Source organism: Suricata suricatta, chromosome 10 (assembly GCF_006229205.1).
Source record: "Suricata suricatta isolate VVHF042 chromosome 10, meerkat_22Aug2017_6uvM2_HiC, whole genome shotgun sequence".
In the NCBI taxonomy this organism is placed as follows: Eukaryota; Metazoa; Chordata; class Mammalia; order Carnivora; family Herpestidae; genus Suricata; species Suricata suricatta.
This window is the reverse complement of record NC_043709.1, coordinates 30,563,800-30,589,161: the sequence shown is the minus strand read 5'-3', so window position 1 is coordinate 30,589,161 and position 25,362 is coordinate 30,563,800. Positions and strand designations below refer to the sequence as shown.

Sequence of the window (25,362 nt, the reverse complement as noted above, 5' to 3'; positions counted from 1 at the left end):
CATTTGGGAGGCAAATAGGTCATGAGGGTGGAGCCTTCATAAATGAGATTAGTATCCTTGAAACAGAGATCTCAGAGAGTTCCTTCTTCCCTTATGTCATGAGAGGCCATAGCAAGAAGTATTTATGAATAGCATTTATGAATATTTATATTCATTTATGAATAGCATCTATGAATAATATTTATGATTCAGGAAGTGAACCCACACTAGACGCCAAACCTGCAAGTACCTGGATCTTGGACTTCTCAGCCTCTAGAATTATGATAAATATTTGTTGTTTAATACCACCTAGTCTATGGTATTTTGCTATAGCAGCCCAAATGGACTAACACAATTACAGTATGTTTGCATACAGTGAATTACATTTAGAATATAGTATTGTGGAAAAAATATTTTGGGGAAGGAGCTAGTATGGTTTTCTGATATAGCTGTGTTTTCTTTCTTGCCTTAATTGTCAGAAAACTCAAATGTAATACAATATACATATTTGATCTCACTAATACCTTTGAGACATTGCTTCAACAATTCACTTTTTTTCCTTGCACAAGTCCTTTTCTTTAATATGATCATATGATTTTTGTTTTCTCAGTAGGAGAATGTTTAATTTTCAATTCTGAATCTAGCCTATCTCAGCAGATAGATTTTGCAGTTGCCAATTAAAAGACATTGTTCAGCACCATCCTGCATAAAAAAACAATCTTTTTTTTCTATAACACATCAAAGTGTATTTCTATTGAAATTCCTCTAACATACTCATCACCAAACTGTAACCCTGGGACTTCGCTGAATTTGTTAACATTTTATCTGTTACTGTCACTGAGGGTCCAGCTTAAAATCTAAGAAAGAAAATGTGAGGTTTCTTCTGTAAAGAATATTGCAAACAGAGATCAAAGATACAGTTTCACTTCTCAGTCTGTGCATTCTAACTTAGTTTACAATTAAAGAATGATTTTAATTGTCAAACTTTTAAATTTTATTAAATGTCTGTGGCAATACAGCGAATGAATTCCAGACCTCTATAAATACACAGGCAGCTGTTTGTAATTTTCATCTTTATCAGTTTTGAAAGAGCACAATGTACTTCCTGCATCTTATTTTCAGAATTTCCATTTTATCATCTTTGGCTACCCAGTGTATAGTATGGAGTACTTGAATATCCCAGTCCTTGAATTTTCATTTTTGATTGTAAATCAGATGATATCTGGCACTTTTCTCTTTTCTCATTTTTCTCTTCTCTCAACCTCCAGATTTACTTGCTCCCATTTCTTCTTGGCTCTAATAAAACACACCAAATACATCAATTATTTTCTTTTTCAGCATTCTTCAGGGCACCAACATTCTGCATTTCTTTGCCTAATTACTTACCATAAGTCTAAAGGCAGAACAAAAACTAAGCTCATTGTTTTACTTCATAATTTTTCAAAATGTCATTCAAACTAATTCCACTTCTTTCCAGAGCTTTTGCATTTGGATGGAGGGATGAAAAGAGTGGAGACAGTACTACATATAAGGCTGTACCTCGGTGCACTCAGAGGGAACAGAAGGGATGTTCTATCCTACAGAGACAGGCACCTCCAGTCACACCAGCTCTGTCCTGATCAGAAAGGACACGTGGCCTCAAGGGAGGGCTCACATCTCTAATTGCCGTTAGCTCCTCTCCTTGGTTCCCACACATTTTCCTGTCCTACTGCATTATTCTCATAGCATCCGACAGCATTTTCCCAAAAGGCTCCTCTCGCCATTTACACTTCTGTGGCCTTGGCTCTGAGATATTCCTTAGTGGAATAGACTAGTGGCAGCATGTGCTTTCTGCCTCCTCTCTCCAGCAACCCATCTGTCCGCGGGGAAATGCTGATATGGCTCCTCTGTGCCCTAGCAGGGGAGGAAACACCAACTAGCCTTTCACAACAATTTGAAAGGATAGGAGTTTGGGGGTTACAAATTTTCCCATCAAAAGCTCAGGTAAATAAGAAAACTTTATGTTTGTAATTCTATTTAATTTCTTGACCCTACATCCCCATTCTGCCTTATGTAAAAAACCTACCTAGTCCTTTGCACATAAACTTAGTCCAATTCAGTGATTTCTTAGTTGTTTTCCATTTATATTGCAACCACATTTGATTTGAAATTCTTTCTCAGGACTTTTTTTTCCCCTTCCTCCCCCACCTCTCTGCTGTTTATCCTCATTTCTAGGGTTGGAACAGGGAAGAATGGTTGCTGCTTTGTGACAGCTAGGAAGAGAACATTATTTCAGCAGTCTTAAGTCTCCACAAGGCTTGAGTCCTGTGCTGGTGAATGGTGGTCCAGAAGACATAGCCTACGGTTTCTCAAACTTGAATGTGCATCTTAATCACCTGGGGCACTTGTGAATATTCGGATTCTAAATTCAGGAGATTGATATGAAGATTCTACATTTCTCACTAACTCCCAGGTGGCATCATTGCTGGTTTTCCTCAGACAATACTTCAATAGCATGTAACAAGTGGATGATTTTGTTTATAATCCACTCCCTGGTAGAGCAATCCTTTGAGATTCTCAGAGTAATTTGAGATTGGAGTCCTCCCCTCCAACAGGGCCAGACCACAAAGGCATCTTCAATGCTATGCTTTCAGTCCCAGCCAGAAGATTTGTTTAGATCCTCTGGCCCTCTCCTGGGGAACTCATTTTCCCTTGAAATTCTCAAGAATACATGATGTCCTCCCAAGCAAACTTGGAGCTTGGGAATCTCCAGAGGCTGCCTCCAGCCCTGTCTCATGTTAGACATGGCTTGCTCCCCCCACTCCCACCACCAGATGGCATTTATAAATTCTTTCCGAAGCTTTTCTCCCTGGGTTGCATCTGGAAAGTACAATGCACATCCTCTATATGTTCAGATTCTTTATAAACTGCAAAGGGAAACCCATCACTGACTTTCTGCCCCTGGGTCCTGGCATAGCTGGAGGTGACAGGAGAAGAGCAGAAGGGGACTTGAATGTATTAAGTGGCCCCACACTGTATCTGGTTTCTTGCTGCCCCTCCATACCCTGCTCCTTGTTCTACAGATTACATTTTTTTAAAAAGGAGTTTTATAAGCTCACATCCTCTGCACATTCGTTTTCCTGTGCCATACATGTTTCATGCTCTGATTTGAGCCCCCTTCACCCCCCAAATCCTTCAATGATTCATGTGGGATGAGATAAGATCATCCTTGGAATCGGAGAGGAGAAGGCTGCTGGGAAACTGGAGCAGTTACCAGGATGGGGACAGGGATGAAGGACACGACCTTTAATACTTCAGATAACATCACACCATACGGAAACCCCAGGAGAAAGAGATGTCGCTCAAAAATTTGTAGTTTTATCCAGGATTTATACCAGCTTTTTACCTCCTTTCCCTCATAAGTACAATTACATGTGAAAATTCACAGAAATCTAAAAGAAAATATAGTCAATTAAATATTGCTACAGCAGAATTCTCTTGGAGTACAATATGATTTGGAAAGAGATGGGCAAAAAAAGAAAAGCAATTGACTTCACAGTTGAAGTCAAGAGTTTTGAGAGATACTACTAAAGAAGATCTCAGCTGTTTTTTTGTTTTGTTTTGTTTTGGAAAGTGAATAGTTTCTAACCTGGATGTGGTCCATTTTCATTCTGGATAGCTCTTGTAAAGGAGTTTATGGGTTTCAGATGATTCTAATAGTTCTAGGCTAATGATTTAGGTAGGAACTCTTTATTTAGAATTTTTTTTCTGGAAGATTCAATTTTCTGAGAAGTTATCCTCTATGGGTTTCCAAATCTACTGTGCCAGCCCCAGATCAGCTTGGAGAAGGCACCAGGCTTTTTAGCTAAAGAATCACCTGAGGTTGGGTCTGCTTCAAACTTCCATCCTGGGGAGGTTCCCAGGATCCTCGTACTCTTCCAGAAAACAGAGCACAAGGGGGACACCACAGTCACTCAGAGCATCTTGGCCTGGAAGCTTCATCTTAGGCGCCCATCAGTCTGAATCAGCTAATATTTGTGTTTGGATATAGTAGGGCTTGATATTTTGTATCAAGATATGGTTTTACTGCTAAGCTTGTATCTAAGGAGAGAAATATATCAGGAGATTTCTGATAACACATGAAAAATAAGCAGAGGGGCGCCTGGGTGGCTCAGTCAGTTAAGTGTCTGGCTTCGGCTCAGAACATGATCTCGTGATTTGTGGATTCGAGCCCCGCATAGGGCTCTGTGCTGTCAGCTACCTAGACCCTGGAGCCTGCTTCTGATTCTGTATCTCCCTCTCTCTGACCCTTCCCTGCTCACGCTGTCTCTGTCTCTCAAAAAAAAAAAAAAAAAAAAAGCAAAGTAGAACACAATGAAATAAAGTAAAATTAAATTGCTAGTACACGATCTCTACTGAACTACACTGTCATGAACATTTTCTAAACTTTTCTAAAATATGTTTCCTGACCTTAGAAACTTGTCATTCATTTTTTTAGAATTATAGGATACATTAAAATTACTAGTAAATATTTACCTGTATATATCTTCTCAGTTTTTGAATATGCTTTTGAAAAAGGAATTCTTTTTCTCCAGGCTGAACCATTATATGATGTTGACATATATTTGTCTGAGGAAAAAAAGAAGACCAGAATTAAATATTTTCTATCATTAAAAGCATATTCCAAGAGTATCTCAAAGTTATAAATATCTCAGAACTATTCTCTAAGTAATTTATTTTAGCATTTCAAAGCTAAGGTATTAGGAACCCAAGTGAGTTTATTAAGACCATATATGTTATCAATGAACATGGTTATGCACCTTTTAGTTGGCTGTCCAGTTTTTCAAATAAGGTTCTCTCCCATAAGGCTAAGCTAAAGGAGGCTAGGATATCTGGATGTGATCAAAATATTTCATTGCCTTGATTTACCATGGTTTTATACACTTCTGCTAATACTTGTAGAAGAAAGAAAGGAAAAGAAAGAAAAGACCGAGAAGTCATCGCCAATTCCCTTTACCTTCCATGGAGTGACTCCCATCATGGCAGTGATTGCTCTATCATAGTGAACTCACTGCCCCAGGAAACCAAAGCCTTTATATCCTGACTTGATCTGTAAATAACTCCTTTCCTCTGGCAACTTTATATCTGAACTGTTATCTAACAATGTTGTATTTGTGTGTTTAAGTATTACTATGCCCCTATGATTCTCAAAGCATGGTTCATAATAATACTAAGAATTTCTTTGCTTTTTTTCCTGTGTTGACATTTGCACTAATGGCCCAAAAGCAATAGTGGACGTAACTGTGACCACCATAACATAGACCTAGACAGCCAATAACAATACATTTAATAATAAAATAGAAATAGTAATAAATAAAATTAAGACTGTTCCACCTAAGACTATTCTTATTTTATATATAAATACATGCATCATTTTATTCTAGAATAAATAGAAGAAAAACAATTTAAATAAAGCTAACTTCTGTGTAAAAGAAAGAACCTAAAAGAGATATTGAATTTTTACTTAGTTTCAGAAAGTACACAACATTCAGAACTCCACTAACTAGACTGTGAACATAGGAAAATACAAACACGAAATTAGAACCAATTAAGTGGCCTTTTTTTAAGTTGAGAAAACTGAAACCCAACCTCAAAAGAGCAAAATTCATCTGAGACAGGAAGAAAAGATGTGGTTCCCTCCTCCCTTGTGGCCTTTTACTTACTGACATATACTACGACTTTGCCTATTACATGATGGAATGACTTAGAAGCAATCTGCGCATGGTGGGAGAGATGAAAGGTTGTCAAAAATATTGCAGTTAACCCCCAAACTAACCCTTTCAGAAAGCAATCATGAAGGCTTAAAGAAAAGCCAAGGCACTATGAAAGTGGTGACTGAACAATGCGGTTAGTGGAACGAGAAAATGTCAACCATTTGAAAACTATCCTCAAGAGTGAAATAAAGCTATCCAGGGGGAACAAAGGGCTATGCTCTGAGACCAAATGCTAGGGAGGTTCAATGTTTAGCTGTCAGCACCCAATACATTTTTTAACATATCCTTAAAAAATGTTTTTCCTAATGTTTATTTATTTTTGAGCGAGCGAGCGAGAGAGAGAGAAACAGTGCCAAGTGGGGGAGGGGCAGAGAAAGATGGAGACACAAAATCTGAAGCTGACTCCAGACTCCAAGCTCTCAGCAGAGTCCAACATAGGGCTCAAACCCACAAGACACAGGATCATGACCTGAGCTGAAGTTGGACACTTAATAACTGAGACACCCAGGTGCTCCCTAACATATCCCTTAAACCACGTGCACTTCTGCTCATGGAAGAAATCTTCCCACTAGTTCTTTAAGACATCATGGTGGTAGTGATGACCTAGAAACAGAACAGGGATTGGGTAGGGATGAAGATTACTTGGACCATCATGTAATTCCATGGGAATGCAAACCACATGCATGAGTAAATCATGTAAGGAAAGAGCCTCACCTGGACAAAGGTTGAGTTTGGGTTCCTTGTTAACGTCGACTTTATTGTAGGACCTATTTGTGGGCCTGCTGCGGGGAGGTGCACTCAGTGAGACAGTCCTGATAGCATCTCTGTGAACATGGATATAGGATGCATTCTCAGCATTTCTGCTTTTGTTATTGCGATGGTAACTCAATTTATTTTTGGGATTTGGGGCCTGTACTGCTGTAAAAGAAAGCAGGAGGGGCGTGAGGGATAAAACAAGCTGGTTTCATACCCATAAATAACATACTGTATGGTAAATATATGCACTATGGAAGGCAATGTGTGGTAAGAGAATTAAATTTATAGGATTTGAGTTGACATGTAAAATAACATGTTGCACAATATTAATTTGTTTTTTAGGTAGAAAATATGATTTTATATTTAGTTTCTTTTCAAATTATAACAGAAATATCAAACACATAGATCCTTTACCTCTCCGCATTCCTGAGCCAGGAATATTCTTTGGTTCATCATAAATCCATTTTCTTTTTTTCACACCTTTAAAGTGAGGCTTCTTCACTGGCTGGACATCATTCACTTGAAGAAGATACAAATTTTTAGATTTTTTAAGAGATGCTTTCATCTGAAAAGTACTGTAGGTGATAAATACATATCTGTGCATTCAACATGTCAAACAATAGAAAAAAATAAATGCCTTACACTAATACTTTACTTTCTAGAACAAAGTGTGACTTCTTTTTTAAAACATCCCACCCCCAAGAAAAAAGCTTTCCTGAAAATTGACTAATGAGAAAACTTTTGATGAAAACATTCCTCAGAGAAAAATGTTTTCCCCCAAAGAATTTGTGGATTGTTTAAAAGAATATGAAATTACATTCCAAATATAATTATAGATCTCATTATAATGTTATTTTAAGTAGTTTTAGAATTGTTATTTTGAACATAAATTTACTTCTTAAGAAGGTGGATTAATGTAAAATACTTTTAGTGAATATTATTTTATTCTTTTAAGTTTTAAGAATTTGAGTATAAGGTTAGTTTAGTGAAACAAGACTAAGTAGTCAGAATTGTGAGTGCTAAGAAACCTAAAGTATTCACTTTTTACTGGCATATTTTTACACTGAAAAACTTATATACAAGCTCAGTTTTCTAGGAATTTCTAAGGTACATTTCTCCAGAGAATCTTAAAACAATTTAATTGACAGCGCATTCTTTGTTATTTCTCTGTTTAGAGATCCTGAACATTCATTGCTGCACGGAGAAAATGAACATCAAGTTCACCATGTAGATTATATTAACTTTCTGTGTGGACTAATAAATTAAATCTGGTTTTGCCCCAGCTCTCAAATTGAGCGTAAGCATTAGGTTTGAATTCGGACTCACTACCTCCTCTCCAAACATCAGGCCCTGCCTTTACTCTCAAGCTCCCATTCCTCAGATTTGAAAACCATATTTTTAACAAATGTCACTAAACTGAGCTTCTGAGGAGTAAACCATCATGGTTCTCAAACTCCCACTTCTAGGGTTTGGATACTATATATTTTAAAATTTTTTTTTAACATTTATTTATTTTTGAGAGACAGAGACAGATCATGAGCAGGGGAGGGGGAGAGAGAGATGGACACACAAAATCTGAAGCAGGCTTCAGGCTCTGAGCTGTTAGCACAGAGCCTGATATGGGTGGGGCTCGAACCCGCAAACTGTGAGATCATGACCTGAGCTGAAGTTGGACGCCCAACCAACTGAGCCACCCAGGCACTCCTTGGAAACTATATTTTTAACAAATGTCACTAAGGTTCTTAGGAATAAAACCATCATAGTTCCTCCTTCAATGCCCGGCTGGGATACAAGAACATTACACTCTCAGTAAATGAAATAAGTGAAAGAAGGAAAGAAGGAAAAACAGAAAGGAAGATTCATGAGTCTTAATTGTATCAAGAGAAATAGCATGCAGAAGCCGAATCATGAAAAATAATCCAACACAATAAAAACTTATCAATGTATCCCACCATGGGTTAAATTTAAAATGGTGTACTAATGAATCTTCCAAAAAGGTAGTATATCATTAATTTTAATACCTAAATTAAACTAGTGGGAACAAATATAACTTACTAGGACCTACATCACAATTCATTGTCAGAGTTAGTAGAAGAATATTGTTTTTAATTCTTAATCCTGAATAATTTTCAAACCATCATTTTTTCTTTCATTTTAAAGGTTCTATTTCAAATAAGCAAAAAAAAATCCATGATAAGACAAATATATCTAAGGCCAAAAACTGATAGAGCTAATGTCTCACTTGAAGAGAGGTCCTCTCTGCACTTCATATTCTCTGCACTGATATTCTCAGTAGCATTTAAAACATGCATTGTAGGTACTAGTCGGGTAGTAAGGGAACGCTTTGGATGAGGGCTGTCCTTGTTTTCTTTTAAAGCAAATTAAGAAAATAAAATATCAATGTTAGTAAAAGAAGCTTCCAGTTGGTATTTTACTTTTCAAACATTATATAATGGGTGTAACTCTTGAAAAACATATAGTAATTTTTACAACACTGAAATTCCCTAATCACTACATCAAGTCTCCAAAATTTGTCACTAGACACTAAAAATCTATATATAGACATTATCTTCAAATACAAATTATATATTTGTGGCAGTATTTTTAATAACTTCATACAAAACAACAAGGTTATCAATTTTAAATCAAAATGCTAATTTAAATTAAGGTTCCAGAAATAATTTAAATGGAACAACTTTTGTGTGTTCTATGCTTTGAAGCATGACTTTCTAACAGAACCTTATACACTGATGGAAATTTTCTCAGTCTGTACTGTACAAAATGATAGCCACTAGTATATGTAGATATTGAGCACTTGGAATATGGTTAATGCAACTGAAGAGCTAAATTTTTAAAATTTCATTTTAATTCAAATTTAAACAGCCACATGTGAAGGGTGGCGACTGTTAGTGTAATTAGAATTTTTTTGTTTTTTGTATTTTTGATAGATTGGGCAAAACATTTCCATCTTTGAGTGAGAGGAAAACATTTACATATCATTTCCCATAAGATTTATTTGATCACAAATGCCTTAACCTATTCTTGATAATGTTTGTTTAATGGTGGGGAAAACAGTAGATGAAACTGTTCAACATTTAGATCGAGAATAGGTAAAGCCATCTAATTACAGGACAGCTATATTTTTAGTCTGTGACTAAGAGAGCTGCCCAGCAGAGAGGGACTAATTGGGGGATTCTAAACATGGTAAGGGGAATACAAAACTATGAAGGATGGATTTTATTATATCTCTTGATTATTCACAGACTATAGTTGGTAATAATTACAAAATGGGGAAGTCATAGAAATTAATCATGAAATTAATACTCTTCACAGTGTTCACAAAGCTTTCTAAGAAAAGTCAATCACACAGTATTTGCAGTTGTAAAAAGAAACTAAAACGAGTTGGTTTTACCACTTAAAAATCAATAACTGTAGATATAGCAAGACTCCTAGAAATTATGTAGTCCAACAGGCCAATATTTCAGATAAGGAAACTGAAACTAAAAGAGATAAAGTCTCATGGTCAAACACTTAGGGACAGACCAGGACTGAAACCTTAGGGCTTTTGACTTCTATTCACTGGATTTAGTGTATATTTTAACTTATTACTTTGCCTCTTATATTGGTTTCTACAAGTGTCAAGCTTTATATTTAATTTATCTATCCAAATTATGAACAAATTAAAATTATAGGATGATTCATTACCTTTAGTATTTGAACATTTTGACACAGTAACTTCTTTCTCTTCAGTTAAAGCTTCCTTTTCATCTACTCCAAGAAATAGGATCCTCTGTGGAACATAACAGTCACCTCCTATGACAATACCTTACTGTCAGTGGCCATAATGGCAGAAAGTTGTATAACACTATCTTCCAATATGAGATTATCCTCTACAATATACCTTTTGCCCAGTTTTATTTAAACACTTCTTAGTGATCCCACCCACATCTCTATACATATCATATGTTTAAGTTAATACATGTGCATGTATATGTATGTGAACATCAATATATATACTTACATACAGCTAATAGCAAAAAATTCACATAAATCAAAAATCAACACAACTGATTTTCCTTTAACATATGGAAACTTTATTTCTACCCTGTGCCACTCTTTTTTTTTATATATATAGTTTATTTATTCTTGAGACATAGAGAGACAAAGCACTAGTGGGGGAGGGGCAGAGAAAGAGGGAGACACAGAATCCGAAACAGGCTCCAGGCTCTGAGCTGTCAGCACAGAGCCTGATGCGGGGCTCGAACTCACAAGCCATGAGAGCATGACCTGAGCTGAAGTTGGACTCTTAACTGACTGGGCCACCCAGGCACCCCTACCCTGTACTACACTTTACAGATAAATATAATTTATCTTCATATAACATCTTCAGATATATGAAAGCAATTTTTATATTCCTTAAAGTTCTTCCATTTTCCGAGATAAACATCCCTAATTGCTTTAAATATTATATATACTTAATTTCCAGATTCTTTACCATACAAATTACACTTTTGCAACATAAAATATTTGCTTCAAGTAGCCTTCTTTTAAAATGACACACAAATGTGGACTATCCTATACAGAAATCAGTGGAACTGGTGTAATAATAATTGACATTTACGGAACATTCTTCTATATGTCAGACACTCCACTGAGTACTTTAAATGACTTATCACCTTTAATCATCTTCCTAAACTACTCCTAATAATTCAATGTGAGTTTACTTGAGCTATTTTGCAGGTAACTCCAATTACTGAATAATTTTTAAACCTTCTGGCCAACAAAGAACACTTATTTTTTTCTTCACATCTGTACCATATTGAGTCCTTCCCAGCTTGAAGAAAATCTACTATTAATGTCTTGAACTTAAATGCATGACTATGTTTATCACAGTTTGAGTTTACCTTGTTTAAACTTGGCTCACTGATCCAGCATTTTAGCTTCAGTCAATTTTATAAACATGTCTCATTCATCCACATTCAATTGTTTAAACATAAAATCATTTCTTTTACAAATATTCACAGTCTACACATCATGTGTCAGACATCTACTATAAGGCTTCATCTATGGCAATTATTTATATATAGTTTCAGACCTCAAGTTTCTTACCCAAAGCCAACAATAAAAATGTCAAAATTTTGAAAAAGCAAAATTAGTTATGAGAGAGGAAATTTGGACTCTTATTACATGGTGATATATTCAGAACCAACCAGCTATAAATTAACTCACCTCCATTTTCAAAAGCAGCAATGTCAGTCCTTGGTTTCCTATCCAGTGAGGCTTTTCTCTCACCTTGTCTTTCAAATAGGCTAAATTTTGTTGGTACTGTAAGACCATCCCCTAAAAAATTAAGTAAAAAATAAGAAAAGAAAAAACAGACAATCACGCCAGGGGCCATTAAGTGCTTATATAAAATTCATGATGTTAGTAAAAAGTCTAAAAGTTAGTGTAAGTGTTGTCTGCATAGTGATATGATGAACAATAAATTTATAAATATATGAATTTTAAGCATATTTTATAATTAGCAAGAAAATAGCAAGCAAGTTTATTTTCTTATGTGGATGAATTTATTAAATGGCAATTTAAAAAATTAATCTAACATTATGTATGTATAATATATTTAACTTATTTGATCTGTTCTTCATGTATGAATTTTATAATATGTCTTTTGAATATACCTATTCATATGAACAAATTGAGTAAAAAGCATTAGAGTCTCCCACTGACAAATGCTAATTATACTGTCATAATAAAATAATTCTTAGCATTTTTCTTACACATCTCTTGATAATTTTTTACTAAAATAAGCTATTAAAGGCAGAATAAGAGTGACATGATAATCTGATGTACCATGTAATTCTGGATTGGGTTCTACCCCCCAAAAAACATTAATTTTACCATAAAGAACATTGATGACACAAACTATAAAGTGAAAGTACGTATTATTATCTTTATAATCTACCATTTTTATATTCATTGCTGATGTATATTATTTGTTTCATTTGTTTCTTGTCCAGGTAATGCAGGCAAAGTGCCCTTCTCTAGATGTGGCGCCCGCCTATCAGCTAAGTGGTCCAATCATTTTAACATCTAACATCTGGTGGTATTTGCTGCCACCTATCGCCACATGTTTAAAAAGTTTACCACATATGAACTTGAGAGGCAGGCATTTTATTCTTTATTCTCTACTTTATCCTACCCTTGTCTTGATCCTGAGAGATTTTCCAAACTATCATTTTTTACTCTTAGGGAGAGGAGAGGATTCAAATCTCCTACTGAAGCAAAATTTGTGTTTCATCTTTTCCTAGTGGCAGGAAAACTATATAAACTCGTAACATACATGGATTTTCTCAGGATTTCTGGTTTTCAATCCAGAAAATAATGTCTTCTTATCTTGCCTTCAAGGGCAAAATGTTTACCAGCATTGAAATTGGATTCACCAAAGCATAAGATCCATGAAAGGCCCAGCCTTGGAATAATCCAGCTGCATTGCCTCTGAAATTGCCGGGCACACAGAAGGCACCCATTCAATAAACAAATGTATCCTTGCTTTGCCACTAACATCATCCTGTGATCTCCCTTTTGTCCTTCTAGAGCGACGATGTCCTTTCTATTCACAGAGAAAAATATGTGCCTACTTCAGAGGGAGAGTTATTTGCAAAGAAAAAAGATGGTAGAAGCAAGTTATTTATAGAATTACTGCATCGAGGGTGTAGTGCCCGCATATGTTTATGTAGTCTTTTCATTCTGCACTTCCTCTGAGAAAGCATAATTAATAGCAGCTTTTCATATTAAATTTAGGTCATCTGATAAAAGCATTTCCTTCTCACTCTCAATTCTGATGTATTATTTATCATTTAACTCTAGTGTACATCTTACTAAATAATTCACAGTCTATCACACCAAGTATCTCTTATACATCACCTTGAAACACCACCTTTTCATGCCTTACCTTCTTGCAATTCACTGCCATTTTCCAAAGGCTTTTCTAACTCTTTGTCTGCTGTAGAGGCTATGCTTTTTGATGATGAAGTATCTGGAGTATGAAATCTGTAGTATTCACCTAATCTCCCATTAAAAAGGTAGCGGTTAGTATATTTGTCACAACAACCATTAGAAAATCCACAAATGTTTGATTTCTTACCAGATTTATAGCACATCTCCTTTATTGCTCTTTTTTCTTCAATTTCTTCAGGAGTCTTTGTCCATAAACTAGATGCATCTAAAGGATACATATATATTTTAATTAAATTGTCCCAAAGCCAAATAATATGAAAATATATAAATCAGAATTTAAAATCCCAAATATTGTTCTCACAGATGCATTTAAAAATTTTTTAAATCAGTAGTTTGCATACCAATAAATGTCTTGAATAGCTATATTTCACATATTAGAAAAATCAGTATAAGCAACTGTCCACATTTAAATGAGGTCCATTTCCCAGCCATCATACAATAAAAACTCCCCAAATCCAAATGTTCATAAGCTTATATAGGCATAGAACAAATTAGAACATAATGAATTTAATATACTTAATAAAACTGAAGCGATTTTCCTACCAAAATCTGCCCGATTTATTACAGTATATACCTCTAACAGTTAGGAAATATATAAAAAACATGGTACTGTTTTTGATGCTCATTGTAAATCTGAGAAAAGCCTTACTAACCATTTTGTGCATCTCTTTCCTCCTCTTCTTCCTCAAAGTTAGTTTTTAAAACTAAAGGGTGATGAATGGGTCGTGATACATTCTCCTGAGGTTTCAGGGGTTCCTGACTCTGGGTTGGGGGTTGAATTCCTTCCTGAGTTTCTTTCTGTGGTGTGATATCTACAGAGAAAATGCAAAAGTTTTAGTTCTTTTAAGATCTATATTATGTGCATGTTTAATGATCAACTGTTACCATCCTAATTTTTTACACATTTTTGTTAAAAGGTATCTCGTCTTATTTCTGGAAAGGTTATTAAACTAAAAAGATCAACATTTTGCCTGTAAGATGCAGAAAATATGCTAATTCATAGATTTTAGCTAGGAATTATAACGATGACTGGGTATATCACACTTTTGGTGTAAATGCAGAGTAATCATAAGTATCACTGTATTCTTATATATGTGACATAAGGATAACTTAACTAATTACTTTACAACAAATTAATGAAGCAAATTCAGATATGGCATAGCTTATAATGGAATAATCCATTGGAATAACCCAATGGTTCTAGTTTTCTGTGGCTGTATGATTACTAAGAAGTGAGAAAGAGTGAAACTTTCAGATTCCTCTATTGGCTACACATTGGTCAGACTGTCCAGAGTTCTAGGTCATATTTAAATGTTCTATAGCCTTCAAAACTAACAAGCAATTACTAGAAAAAGCCAGTAAACATATGAATCTTCTTTCATCACCAATTCAATTTCTTTTGTTTTCTTTTTGTTTTTAATAGTTTGTCAAGTTGGTTTCCATATAGCATCCAGTGCTCATCCCAACCAGTGCCCTCCTCTGTGCTTATCACCCCCCTACCCTCTCCCCATCCACATCAGCCCTCAGTTTTTTCTCAGTATGCAAGAGTCTCTCATGGTTTGTCTCCCTCCCTCTCCCCAACTATTTTTCCCCTTTCCCTCCCCCATGGTCCTCTATTAAGTTTCTTCTGTTACCCTTATGAGTGAAAACATCTGGTATCTGTTCTTCTCTGCTGGATTTATTTCACTTAGCATAACACCCTCAAGTTCTATCCATGTTGCTACAAATGGCCAGATTTCATTCTTTCTCATTGCCATGTAGAATTCCATTCTATGTATAAACCACATCTTCTTGATCCATTCATCAGGTGATGGACATTTTAGGCTCTTTCCATGATTTGGCTATTGTTGAAAATGCCTCTATGAACATTGGGGTACAAGTGCCCCTATGCATCAGCACTCCTGTATCCCTTGGGTAAATCCCTAGCAGTACTATTGCTGGGTCATAGGGGAGATTTTTTAAGGAACCTCCACACTGTTTTCCAGAGCGGCTGTACCAGTTTACATTCCCACCAACAGTGCAGGAGGGTTCCCGTTTCTCCACATCCTCACCAGCATCTATAGTCTCCTGATTTGTTCATTTTAGCCACTTCGACCAGTGTGAGGTGGTATCTCAGTGTGTTTTGATTTGTATTTCCCTGATGATGAGTGATGCTGAGCATCATTTCATGTGCCTGTAGGCCATCTCGATGTCTTCTTTGGAGAAGTATCTATTCATGTCTTCTGCCTATTTCATCACTGGATTATTTGTTTTTCAGGTGTGGAGTTTGGTGAGTTCCTTGTAGATCTTGGATACTAGCCCCAATATGTCATTTGCAGCTCTCTTTTCCCATTCCATTGGTTGGCTATTAGTTTTATTGATTGTTTCCTTTGCTGTGGAAAAACTTTTTATCTTGATGAGGTCCCAATAGTTCATTTTTGCTCTTGATTCCCTTGCCTTTGGGGATGTGTCGAGTAGGAAATTGCTGCGGTTGAGGTCAAGGAGGTTGTTTCCTGCTTTCTCCTCTAGGGTTTTGATAGTTTCCTGTCTCACATTTAAATGAGTAGTTTTTAAATTTGGCTAATTATTAGAATCAACTAAAGAAATTATTCAAAACATGTTTTAGGTCTCTGCTTTCTGAACTTCTGATTTAGCAGATCTAGAGTAAAGCCTGGAAATCTTGCTTTTTAAAATTCTCAGGTAGTTATGAAATCATCCAAATTTGGAAACCACTGCCCCAAATGAATGATCATCTAACTAGGGTTCTAGATTATGGGAAGTCTTTAGGTGGGTATGCCATATCCCAATTATTTGAAAGCAACGAACACTATTCCAGATCCTCAATTTCCACACTAATTTTTCTCCTATAGTTGGTTTGCCAGAGAATAGGCTTGAGTTCACAATAGCCTTCCCTCCATTTTACAAGATAAAGACTACACTTCATTCACGCCAGAATTTGCTATAGCACTTTGCTCCAAAGAGAAATCCTCCTTTAGTGATTTACCAAACTACCACAAACCCATAGGAACTTCTCCATTACCTTAATTTATATACATTTCTATCAAAAGAAAATCATGATGTGGCAGGCAGAATAATGCACCCCCAAGATGTCTATGTCCTAATCCCTAGAACTTGTGCATGTATTAGGTTATGTGAGAAAGAGGAATTGAGGCTGCAGGTGGAATTAAGACATAATCAGGTGACCTTAAAATTGGCAGATTTTTTGTCCTGAATTATCCAGGTGGGCTCAAGGTAATCAAAAGGGTTTTTACAAGTAGAAGAGATGCAGAGGAGAGCCAGGAAAGAGATGAGACAATGGAAGCTATGTAAAGTGATTCAGTGTCAAGAGGACTTGACTCCCATTGCTTATTCTGAAGATGGAGGAAGGAGGACATGAACCATGGGATACAGGAGGCTTCTAGAAACGGGAAAAGGCAAGGAAAGAGGTTCTCTCCCAGAGTCTTCAGAAGAAATGCTGCCCTGGAGACAGCTTAACTTTAATCAGAGAATTCTGCATGGAATTTCTAAAGTATAGATCCACAAGATAACAAATGGGTTGTTAAAGCCACTTGGTTGATGGTAATTTGTTACAGCAGTAACCGAAAATGAATACACAAGGTATTAGAAAAAGTGCTGCAGGGGTCCATGTTGGAACATTCTAAATTCAAATGCATGGTGGAGTATGGCAGCAGTTAAGAATTTTTGTTGAAAAATTCTGCCTCTCCCATTTTTGAATACTGTTGCAGAATGTATAACTCTTGAGGGGAAAGTCTCTTGACATCAATGGAAGGAAAGCACTAGTAAAAACTCTAAAGGAAAAACATGGCTTTAAAAAAAGCTTTTAAGCTATTCTCAGTATATATTCCAAGACTTGTCATTAGCTGCAAAGAAAAGATTCAGTGAACATTCTAAACAGTAAATTTTATAGCCATATTTTTAGAAGTTTCATTCAGATGTAATTCACATATCATACAAGTCACCGATATAAATATAAAATTCAATAGTTTTTAGTATATTCACAGAATTGTGCAACCATTGCCATAGTCAACTTTAGGACATTTGATTACTCCAAAGAAGAAACCTATTACCATTAGCAGTTACTACTCATGTCTTTCAAACACCCGTCACCCTACACAAGCACTGATATACTTTGTTTCTATGGATTTGCCTATTCTACATATTTCATGTAAGTGGAATCGTACAATATGTGGTCTTTTGTACATGATGTCTTCCACTTACCATAGCATTTTCAAGGTTTAGTCAGGCTGTCACCTGTAACTATACTGTATTCCTTTTTTTTTATCCAAATAATATTCCACTGTAGAGATATACCACAATTTATCCATTTATCTGAAGGTGGGCACTTGGGTTATTTCCACTGCTTTGGATGTTATAATGTAGTTCATACCTACATTTGCATACAAGTTTTCATGTTGACATATGTTTTCACGTCTCTTGGAAATATACCTAGAAGTGGAATCACTGGGAAACATGCTGACATTTTCTATTTTGAGGAACGGCCAGAATGTTTTCCAAAACAATTGTACCATTTTATATGCTTACCTGCAGTGTATGAAGATTCCAACATCTTCACATCCTTCGTAACACTTACTATCTTTTTGATTAAACCATACTGATGGGTGTGAAGTGGTAGCTCATTGTGGTTTTGTTTTACATTTAACTAATGGTTGATGATGCAGAATGAGCATCTTTCATAAGTTAATTGACCATTTGTAAATCTCTGAGAAATGTCTCTGGATTCTTTTCATAAGATTATGTTTATATTATTGAGTTACGAAAGTTCTTTATATATTCTGCATACAAACCCCTTATAAAATATATGATTTGCAAATATTTTCTCCCATTCTGTGGGTTGTCTTATCATTTTCTTCATGGTATTCTTTGAAACACAAATGTTTCTAATTTTGATAAAATCTAAGCCATTTCTCATTTGGTTGCTTGTCCTTCTGGTGTCTCTAAGAAGGCTTTACATAACCTAAGATTTCTTATAAGAGTTTTATAGCATTAGCTTTTTAGGTTTTTTAATCTATATTGAGTTAATTTGCTTGTGTAAGGAAGAAGTACAAAATAACTTTATGTGGCTATCCAGTTACCCTAACACCCTTTGTTGAAAATACTATCCATCTCCCCGTTGAATGATCTATGTATCTTTGTAAAAGATAAATTGACCCTACGCTGATTGATGTAAAGGCTTATTTCTAGCCTCTCAATTCTATTCCATTGATCTATATATCTATTTTTATGACAATATCAAGTGGTTTGTATTACTATAGCTTTGTGGTAATTTCTAGATTTTGAAACTATTAGCACTGAGTTCTGTAGCTTTGTTCTTCATTTTCAAGATTACTTTTGCTATCTGGGTCCTTTGAATTTCCATCTACATTTTAGAATCAGCTTGTCAGTTTCCCCAATTAAATCATTTGGGATTTTGACAAGGGTAATATTAAAACTATAGATCAATTTGAGGAGAATTGCTACATTAACAATAAAGCCAATCTATGAACATGAGCTATTTCTATTTTTTTGAAGTTTCTTTAATTTCTTGCAACAATATTTTATAGTTTTGAGTATAATTTATGCACTTTTTGTGCTAAGTTATTTCCTAAATATTGTATTTGTTTGGTGCTATTATAAATGTAAATGCTTTTTTCCTTTCATTTTCTGTTTGTTCCTTGCTAGTATATAGAAATCTAACCAATTATCATATATTAATCTTTTCCTCTGTAACTTTGGTGAACTTATTAGTTCTAATAGTTTTTTAATGATTTCAACTGAGTGTTATTCCATGAAGTAGTTAGGAAGATGCCATTGGAATCTTGTGGGTAAGAGCCAAAAATGCTGCTAATTCTTTAATGCACAGCATAATCCCTACCTCCACCCCAAACCACCTCACCCCCACTACAACAAAGAACCATCTAGCCCCAAATGTCCATAATGCCTATAAAGAATCCTTTTCCATTAGTTTCTCTGTCTTTTGATTTTTAATTAAATATTGAGTTCAAGTCTTTTATTGAGGTCATGTAACAACATATGCTGCAAATATTTTCTCCCATTCTATGGCTTTTCTATTCATTCTTTTATGGTGTTTTTGGTGAATACAGATTTTAATTTTAATACATCCAAATTTATTCATCATTTCTTTCATAGTTAATAATTTCTGTGTGTTTATTATTACCTTCTGAAACCTTTGAAGATTGGCCTTTTACATTTTTGTCTATAGTTTGCCTAGAATTATTTTTTTAATTTTTTTTAATGTTAATTTATTTTTGAGAGAGAGAGAGAGACAGAGTGTGAGTGGGGGAGGGGCCAGAGAGAGAGGGAGGCACAGAAACCGAAGCAGGCTCCAGGCTCTGAGCTGTTAGCGCAAAGCTTGATGCAGGGCTCAAACCCATGAACTATGAGATCATGACCTGAGTTGAAATCAGAGGCCTAACTGACTGAGCCACCCAAGTGCCCCTAGAATTAATTTTTATTGTGGTGTCAGAGTAGTCCGCCCTTCAGTCCTTAACTGAAAAGATCATCCTTTACCCATTTATCAGCATGCCTCTTGTTACAAATCAAGTATCCATGTCTGCAGGGATCTCCAACTTCTTATTCTATTCCATTTGTCAATTTGGTTTGCCCTTGGCTAATACAACACTGTTATAATCTCTATCACTTTATAGGCCTTGAAATCTGGTTGAACAAGTGCTATCATTTTGTTGTTCTTCAAGCAGTCTTCACTGTTCTTGGGCTTTTTGCAGTTCTACATAAATTTTAGGACTTGTTCAAATTTTGATTGAGATTATTGTTCTTATATTTTCAAAATATATGAGTATCAAATCATATGGCAATTTAAATGTCATCTGATGTATTTACAAGAGTATATCAATTTTAATTTTTAAATGCCAGTGTTGATAAAATGCTCAAATTTTTGCAACTATTTAAATTTATTATGAGTTTAGGGGCACCTGGGTGTCTCAGTCAGTTAAGCCTCCGACTTCGGCTCAGGTCAGATCTCAAGTTCATGGGTTCGAGCCCCGCGTCAGGCTCTGTGCTGACAGCTCAGAGCCAGGAGCCTGCTTCCGGTTCTGTGTCTCCTTCTCTCTCTGCCCCTCCCCCTCTCATACTCTGTCTCTCTTTGTATCAAAAATTAAAATATTTTTTAAAAGATTAAAAAAATAAATTTATTATGAGTTCAGTCAAAATGTTTCAAGGAATAGTTGTTCAAAAATAAAGATCAATGTTCATATCTTTCCATTTAGTGTATTAAAATCTACATCTTCAATTCATTTAATCTGAGTGACAATGACATCCTAGACCCAAGGATTAGCTATTCCCTCTGCCTCAACAGTTTCTAGGGATGAACATGTTTCCCGCATCATTAGATGAGGTTCAATGTTAAGGCTTCAACTTGAAAAAGATTTCTTCCTTCAGAGGTTACTTTAGAATGATAATGGTAATGATAACAATAATGAGTGTTTACTCATTGCCAGGGATTCTTCTAAACTATTGGGTATTAATTCGTTAAATATCTAAACCAACCCCAGGATATTATACAGATGAAGAAACTTGGGCCACAGAGATATTAAACTGCCCGAGGTTTGGTGGGAAGTATGTGGCAAAATGAGATTTTAATCCAGTCTGACTCAGTGTTCTCCATCTTTGAGCTTCTGGGGGCAGCTCTAGTATATGGAGAATGGCAACAAGCCCAGAGCCAAGGATTAGCAAAGGAAGCCCTAAATGCATCTGGATCTAAGTTCCACTCTGTCCTTAATCTCTTCAGTTACATGAGCCAATATTTCCAGTTTTCCCTTAAGTGTGATTAAGGTGGGTTTGTCTTTTTATAATCAGTGGTGTGCTGTTTCAGACTAGCCGCCCGGCCAGCAGGGAGGTAAATCCTTGCGGTCAGTTCCTGAGGGAGGGAGAGAGAAATAGGGCAGGAGGGAGACACAGGGAGTGAGCAACACAAGCGTTTTCCGATCAAGCCCCCGTTTATTAAGCAAACAAATCACACCTATATAGGATTTGGGGCGGGAAACTGACCCAGGTTGGTTGCCAGGTAACAGAGTCAAACTATTATTAGAGAAAGGGGAAACCAAAACTGAAACTCTGAACACAGCATCAAAGGAAGTGCCCAGACTTTTGTCCGCAATAATGAGCAGGGGAAGATTAGTGCTGCATAAACCCTAATGCGGCTTGATCTTTTGTTCATTTTGGCTTTTCTCGTCTGGCCCAGTCTGACTGTCTCTGAATCCTGGACCAGGAAATGCACTCTCCTAGCCTCCAGATGTAAATCTTGTTTTTTTGGTTGCTCCCTGGAGAGCGATATGTCCTTGCCTGAGGCGGCCAAAACTCGGCAGCTCCCAACAGTGTGCTGGAGTGGACTCAGACCAGCAAATGAGAACAGATTGTTATTTTGCAAGCCAATCGATGTTACATTGATAACTTGAAATCATTGAGGGTAGGAATTTTTGCTCTGTGAAAATTAGCAAATGCTGCCTTTTGTTTTGTTTTCTTTTGTTTTTTGAAGGAGTGGGGACAGGTAGGAGAATAAGTTTTTAAACCTTTAACAGGACATCAGTACTTTTCAACCAAAAGAGGCTTGTTTAGTATATATGGTAGACTGCCATGTCATGGCCAGACATTTCAAAAATGAACAACTACTTTCTGTGCTTAATCTATTTCCAAAACAAATTCAGTTCCTTTCACTTAGATGTCATGCATGCTGTCATCATAATGCAATATTCCCTGCTATAAATCCCTTCCATAACTAGAATGCTAATGCAAAGGCAAAACAGGGAGATTATAAGAATCCTTTGTTTAAATAATTCAGTTATTTTTAAACAAATAAGTTGTTTTTATTCATATTCTTTGAGAATTGGGTACTACCCTTCCTTTTGCTTGAAAGAGTAAAAAGTGTGATTATCTTTGGATAATTCCCAAAGTAGAGGCTTTCCAGTTATTTTTCTTTACTTTTCACTAATATTTCAGGAACAACCTCATGGAATGATTTCATTAGGGCATTAGAAACACCTGTATAGTTTTTAAAATATATTGATTCATCTTCTTTGCAGTATTCTTGCCAAAAATGTTTAATCAAAATCTAAGTAGGAAAACAAACAAACAAATTCCCATTTAAAGGATATTCTGGGGGGACCTGGGTGGCTCAGTTGGTTGAACATCTGACTTCAGTTCAGGTCATGGTCTCACGATTGGTTAGTGAGTTCAAGCCCCACATGGGACTCTCTGCCCTCAGCACAAAGCCTGCTTCAGATCCTCTGTCTGTCTGTCTGTCTCTCTCTCTCTCTCTCTCTGCCCCTCCTTTGCTCACATATCTCTCTCTCTCAAAAATAAACATTTAAAAATTTTAAACAAAAATAAATTAATTAACTAAATAAAGGATATTCTGCAAAGCATCTAGGCTGAACTCTTTAAAATATCAAATGAAAGAAAAAAAACAGAAACATGTAGATATTAAAGATATTAAAGAGACATGACAACAAATTGCAGTAAATGATGCTTGGAAAACAGTGTGGAGATTCCTCAAAAAACTATCAATAGAACTCCCCTATGACCCAGCAATAGCACTGCTAGGGATTCACCCAAGGGATACAGAAGTGCTGATGCACAGGGGCACATGCACCCCAATGTTCATAGCAGCACTTTCTACAATAGCCAAATCATGGAAAGAGCCTAAATATCCATCACCTGATGAATGGATCAAGAAGATGTTGTGTATACACACACACACACACACACACACACACACACAATAGAATACTACATGGCAATGAGAAAGAATGAAATCTGGCCATTTGTAGGAAAGTGGATGGACCTCCAGGGTGTCATGCTAAGCGAAATAAGTCAGGCAGAGAAGGACAGATACCATATGTTTGCACTCATAGGTCTAACAGGAAAACAGGAGAAACTTAATGGAGGACCAAGGGGAGGGGAAGAGGGAAAGAGTTGGTGAGAGAGAGGGACACAAAACCTGAGAGACTATTGAATACTGAAAATGAACTGAGGGTTGAAGGGGGAAGGGGTGGGAGGAAAAGAGGTGGTGGTAATGGAAGAGGGCATTTGTGAGGAAGAGCACTGGGTGTTATATGGAAACCCATATTTGACAATAAACTATTTGACAATAAACTATTTTAAAAGAAAAAAATAAATTTTTAAATATAGTGTCCTAGAACCCCAATAAGTAAATTACATCAATGAGAAAGGGATGATCAAATGTATTAAATGTTGCAAATGGTTCAAGTTATGTAAGGACAGAATTAACCACTGGATTTAACAATTCGTATAACACTGGTAAAAGGGGATGAAAAGACTTTTTAACACAGGATTAAGAGAGAATAGGAGGGGGGGGGGGTCAGGGCACCTGGGTGGCTCAGTTGTTTAAGCGTCCAGCTGTTTGCTTCAGCTCAGGTCATAATCTCACGGTTCGGTTCGGTTCGTGGGTTTGAGCCCGGGCATCGGGCTCTCTGCTGACAGCTAGCTCAGAGCCTGGAGCCTGCTTCAGATTCGGTGTCTCCCTCTCTCTCTGACCCTCCCCTGCTCATGCGCTCTCTCTCTCTCTCTCTGTCTCTCAAAAATAAATAAAAAACACTAAAAAACTTAAAAAAAAAAAGAGAATAGGAGGGGAGGATCTAATAACACCAGGAATAGATAACCATATTGAGGAGAATTGCTACAAAGGGAAAGAAAAATATTGGGTTGTAGCTTGTGAGAGAATGGATCAAGAGAATGGATAATTTTTTCTTTTTTTAAATTTTTATTTCTTAAGGGAATGGATATTTTTCTAATAATTAGAGAAATAAATATATGCTTGTATGGTGATAGGAATGGTCCAATAAAAGTGAAAAAAAATTATGTAGGAGACAGAGGAAAGACTTGTTGAATAAGTGTTCTTGGGTAGACCAGAGTGGATAAGATCTAGTTAATAAATGGAAAGATAGCCTTTGGATGGGTGCTCATCTTAGGTAAGAGTAGGGAAGAGGCAAGTACAGATTCTAAGAAGCAAGTATAGTGATGGAAATCTGTGGAGGCCCTCCTCATTACTTTAAGTTTCTCAGTTCAGTCGGACATTAGGTCGTCATTTGAGGTGGTGGGGGAAAGGAGGTTTAAGGAAGGAAGAAGGTATGAAATGACAGTCTTGGAGAATATAGAAGAACTGAGAAGCTTGCATCGTATGATTGGCAGTCAGCACTACAATCTCACTTGAGGTCTGTGGTTGGAAATTTAATCTAATAAACACACCTACATATTTTACAAGAGCTATGTCCAGCTGTGACAGATTCAGGAACTGAGTAGGCAGCAAGTTGTGTTTATGGTTGCTAACCAAGTAAAGTGAAGGCAGAAAGTAGCAAAGAGAGTGGGAGTTGTATGCAAGGGATAGATTACCAGACCGAGTTTCAGGAAGACATGTAGGGGGTAAGGGATTGTGCAAAGATGGTGCAATCAATGAATTGAAGGTCCTAGTGGACTTGAAGCATTGTTTACATCAAGATTCTGGAAGGACTGAGATAGAAAAATAGGTCATAGGGCAAAACACATGTCATTGAGATCATAGGATAGGGAGTGGTAATTAGCATTTGGTTATGACTAAGAGAGTGACTGAGATGGTGAAGATAAGCTCAGTGGAGGAATCCAGTTCAAGGAACTGAGAGGCTAGGGTGATGTGCATATCATATATTTATAGATTGAAATCACCAAGAATTGACACAGGAGTACTGTTAGAGGGACAATAAGCCAGGAGGTCATACTTCTGAAAACAAAGAAGAGACCAGGATGGATGTAAATAGAGGCAAAACAAAACAAAATAAAACAAAAAAACAGCAAACTGTTGGCTATTAATAATCTGTTGGCATGAAAT

At 36.3% G+C, this 25,362-nt stretch overlaps 1 protein-coding gene across 7 annotated transcripts in view; it reads right to left on the bottom strand.

Moving 5' to 3' along the window:
* Window positions 1-949: 949 nt before the first annotated feature.
* Window positions 950-25,362, bottom strand: part of C10H12orf50 (chromosome 10 C12orf50 homolog) — a 30,644-nt gene continuing 6,231 nt past the window's right edge. For 3 of the 7 annotated variants that reach the window (XR_003914489.1, XR_003914488.1, XR_003914485.1), the window contains exons 4-14: window positions 14,159-14,317; window positions 13,633-13,710; window positions 13,441-13,551; window positions 11,718-11,828; window positions 10,194-10,301; window positions 8,731-8,856; window positions 6,903-7,007; window positions 6,447-6,650; window positions 4,495-4,587; window positions 3,836-4,059; window positions 950-1,275 (exon numbers count right to left, since the gene is read on the bottom strand). Coding sequence is in view for 2 of the 7 variants with exons in the window: in XM_029954765.1 (XP_029810625.1) it covers window positions 1,250-1,275; window positions 4,495-4,587; window positions 6,447-6,650; window positions 6,903-7,007; window positions 8,731-8,856; window positions 10,194-10,301; window positions 11,718-11,828; window positions 13,441-13,551; window positions 13,633-13,710; window positions 14,159-14,317 (1,121 nt within the window). In the remaining 5 variants the exon portion in view is untranslated. The remainder of the gene's footprint in view (window positions 1,276-3,835; window positions 4,060-4,494; window positions 4,588-6,446; window positions 6,651-6,902; window positions 7,008-8,730; window positions 8,857-10,193; window positions 10,302-11,717; window positions 11,829-13,440; window positions 13,552-13,632; window positions 13,711-14,158; window positions 14,318-25,362) is intronic. The other 4 variants (XR_003914486.1, XR_003914487.1, XM_029954765.1 and 1 more) reach the window with 4 other exon arrangements.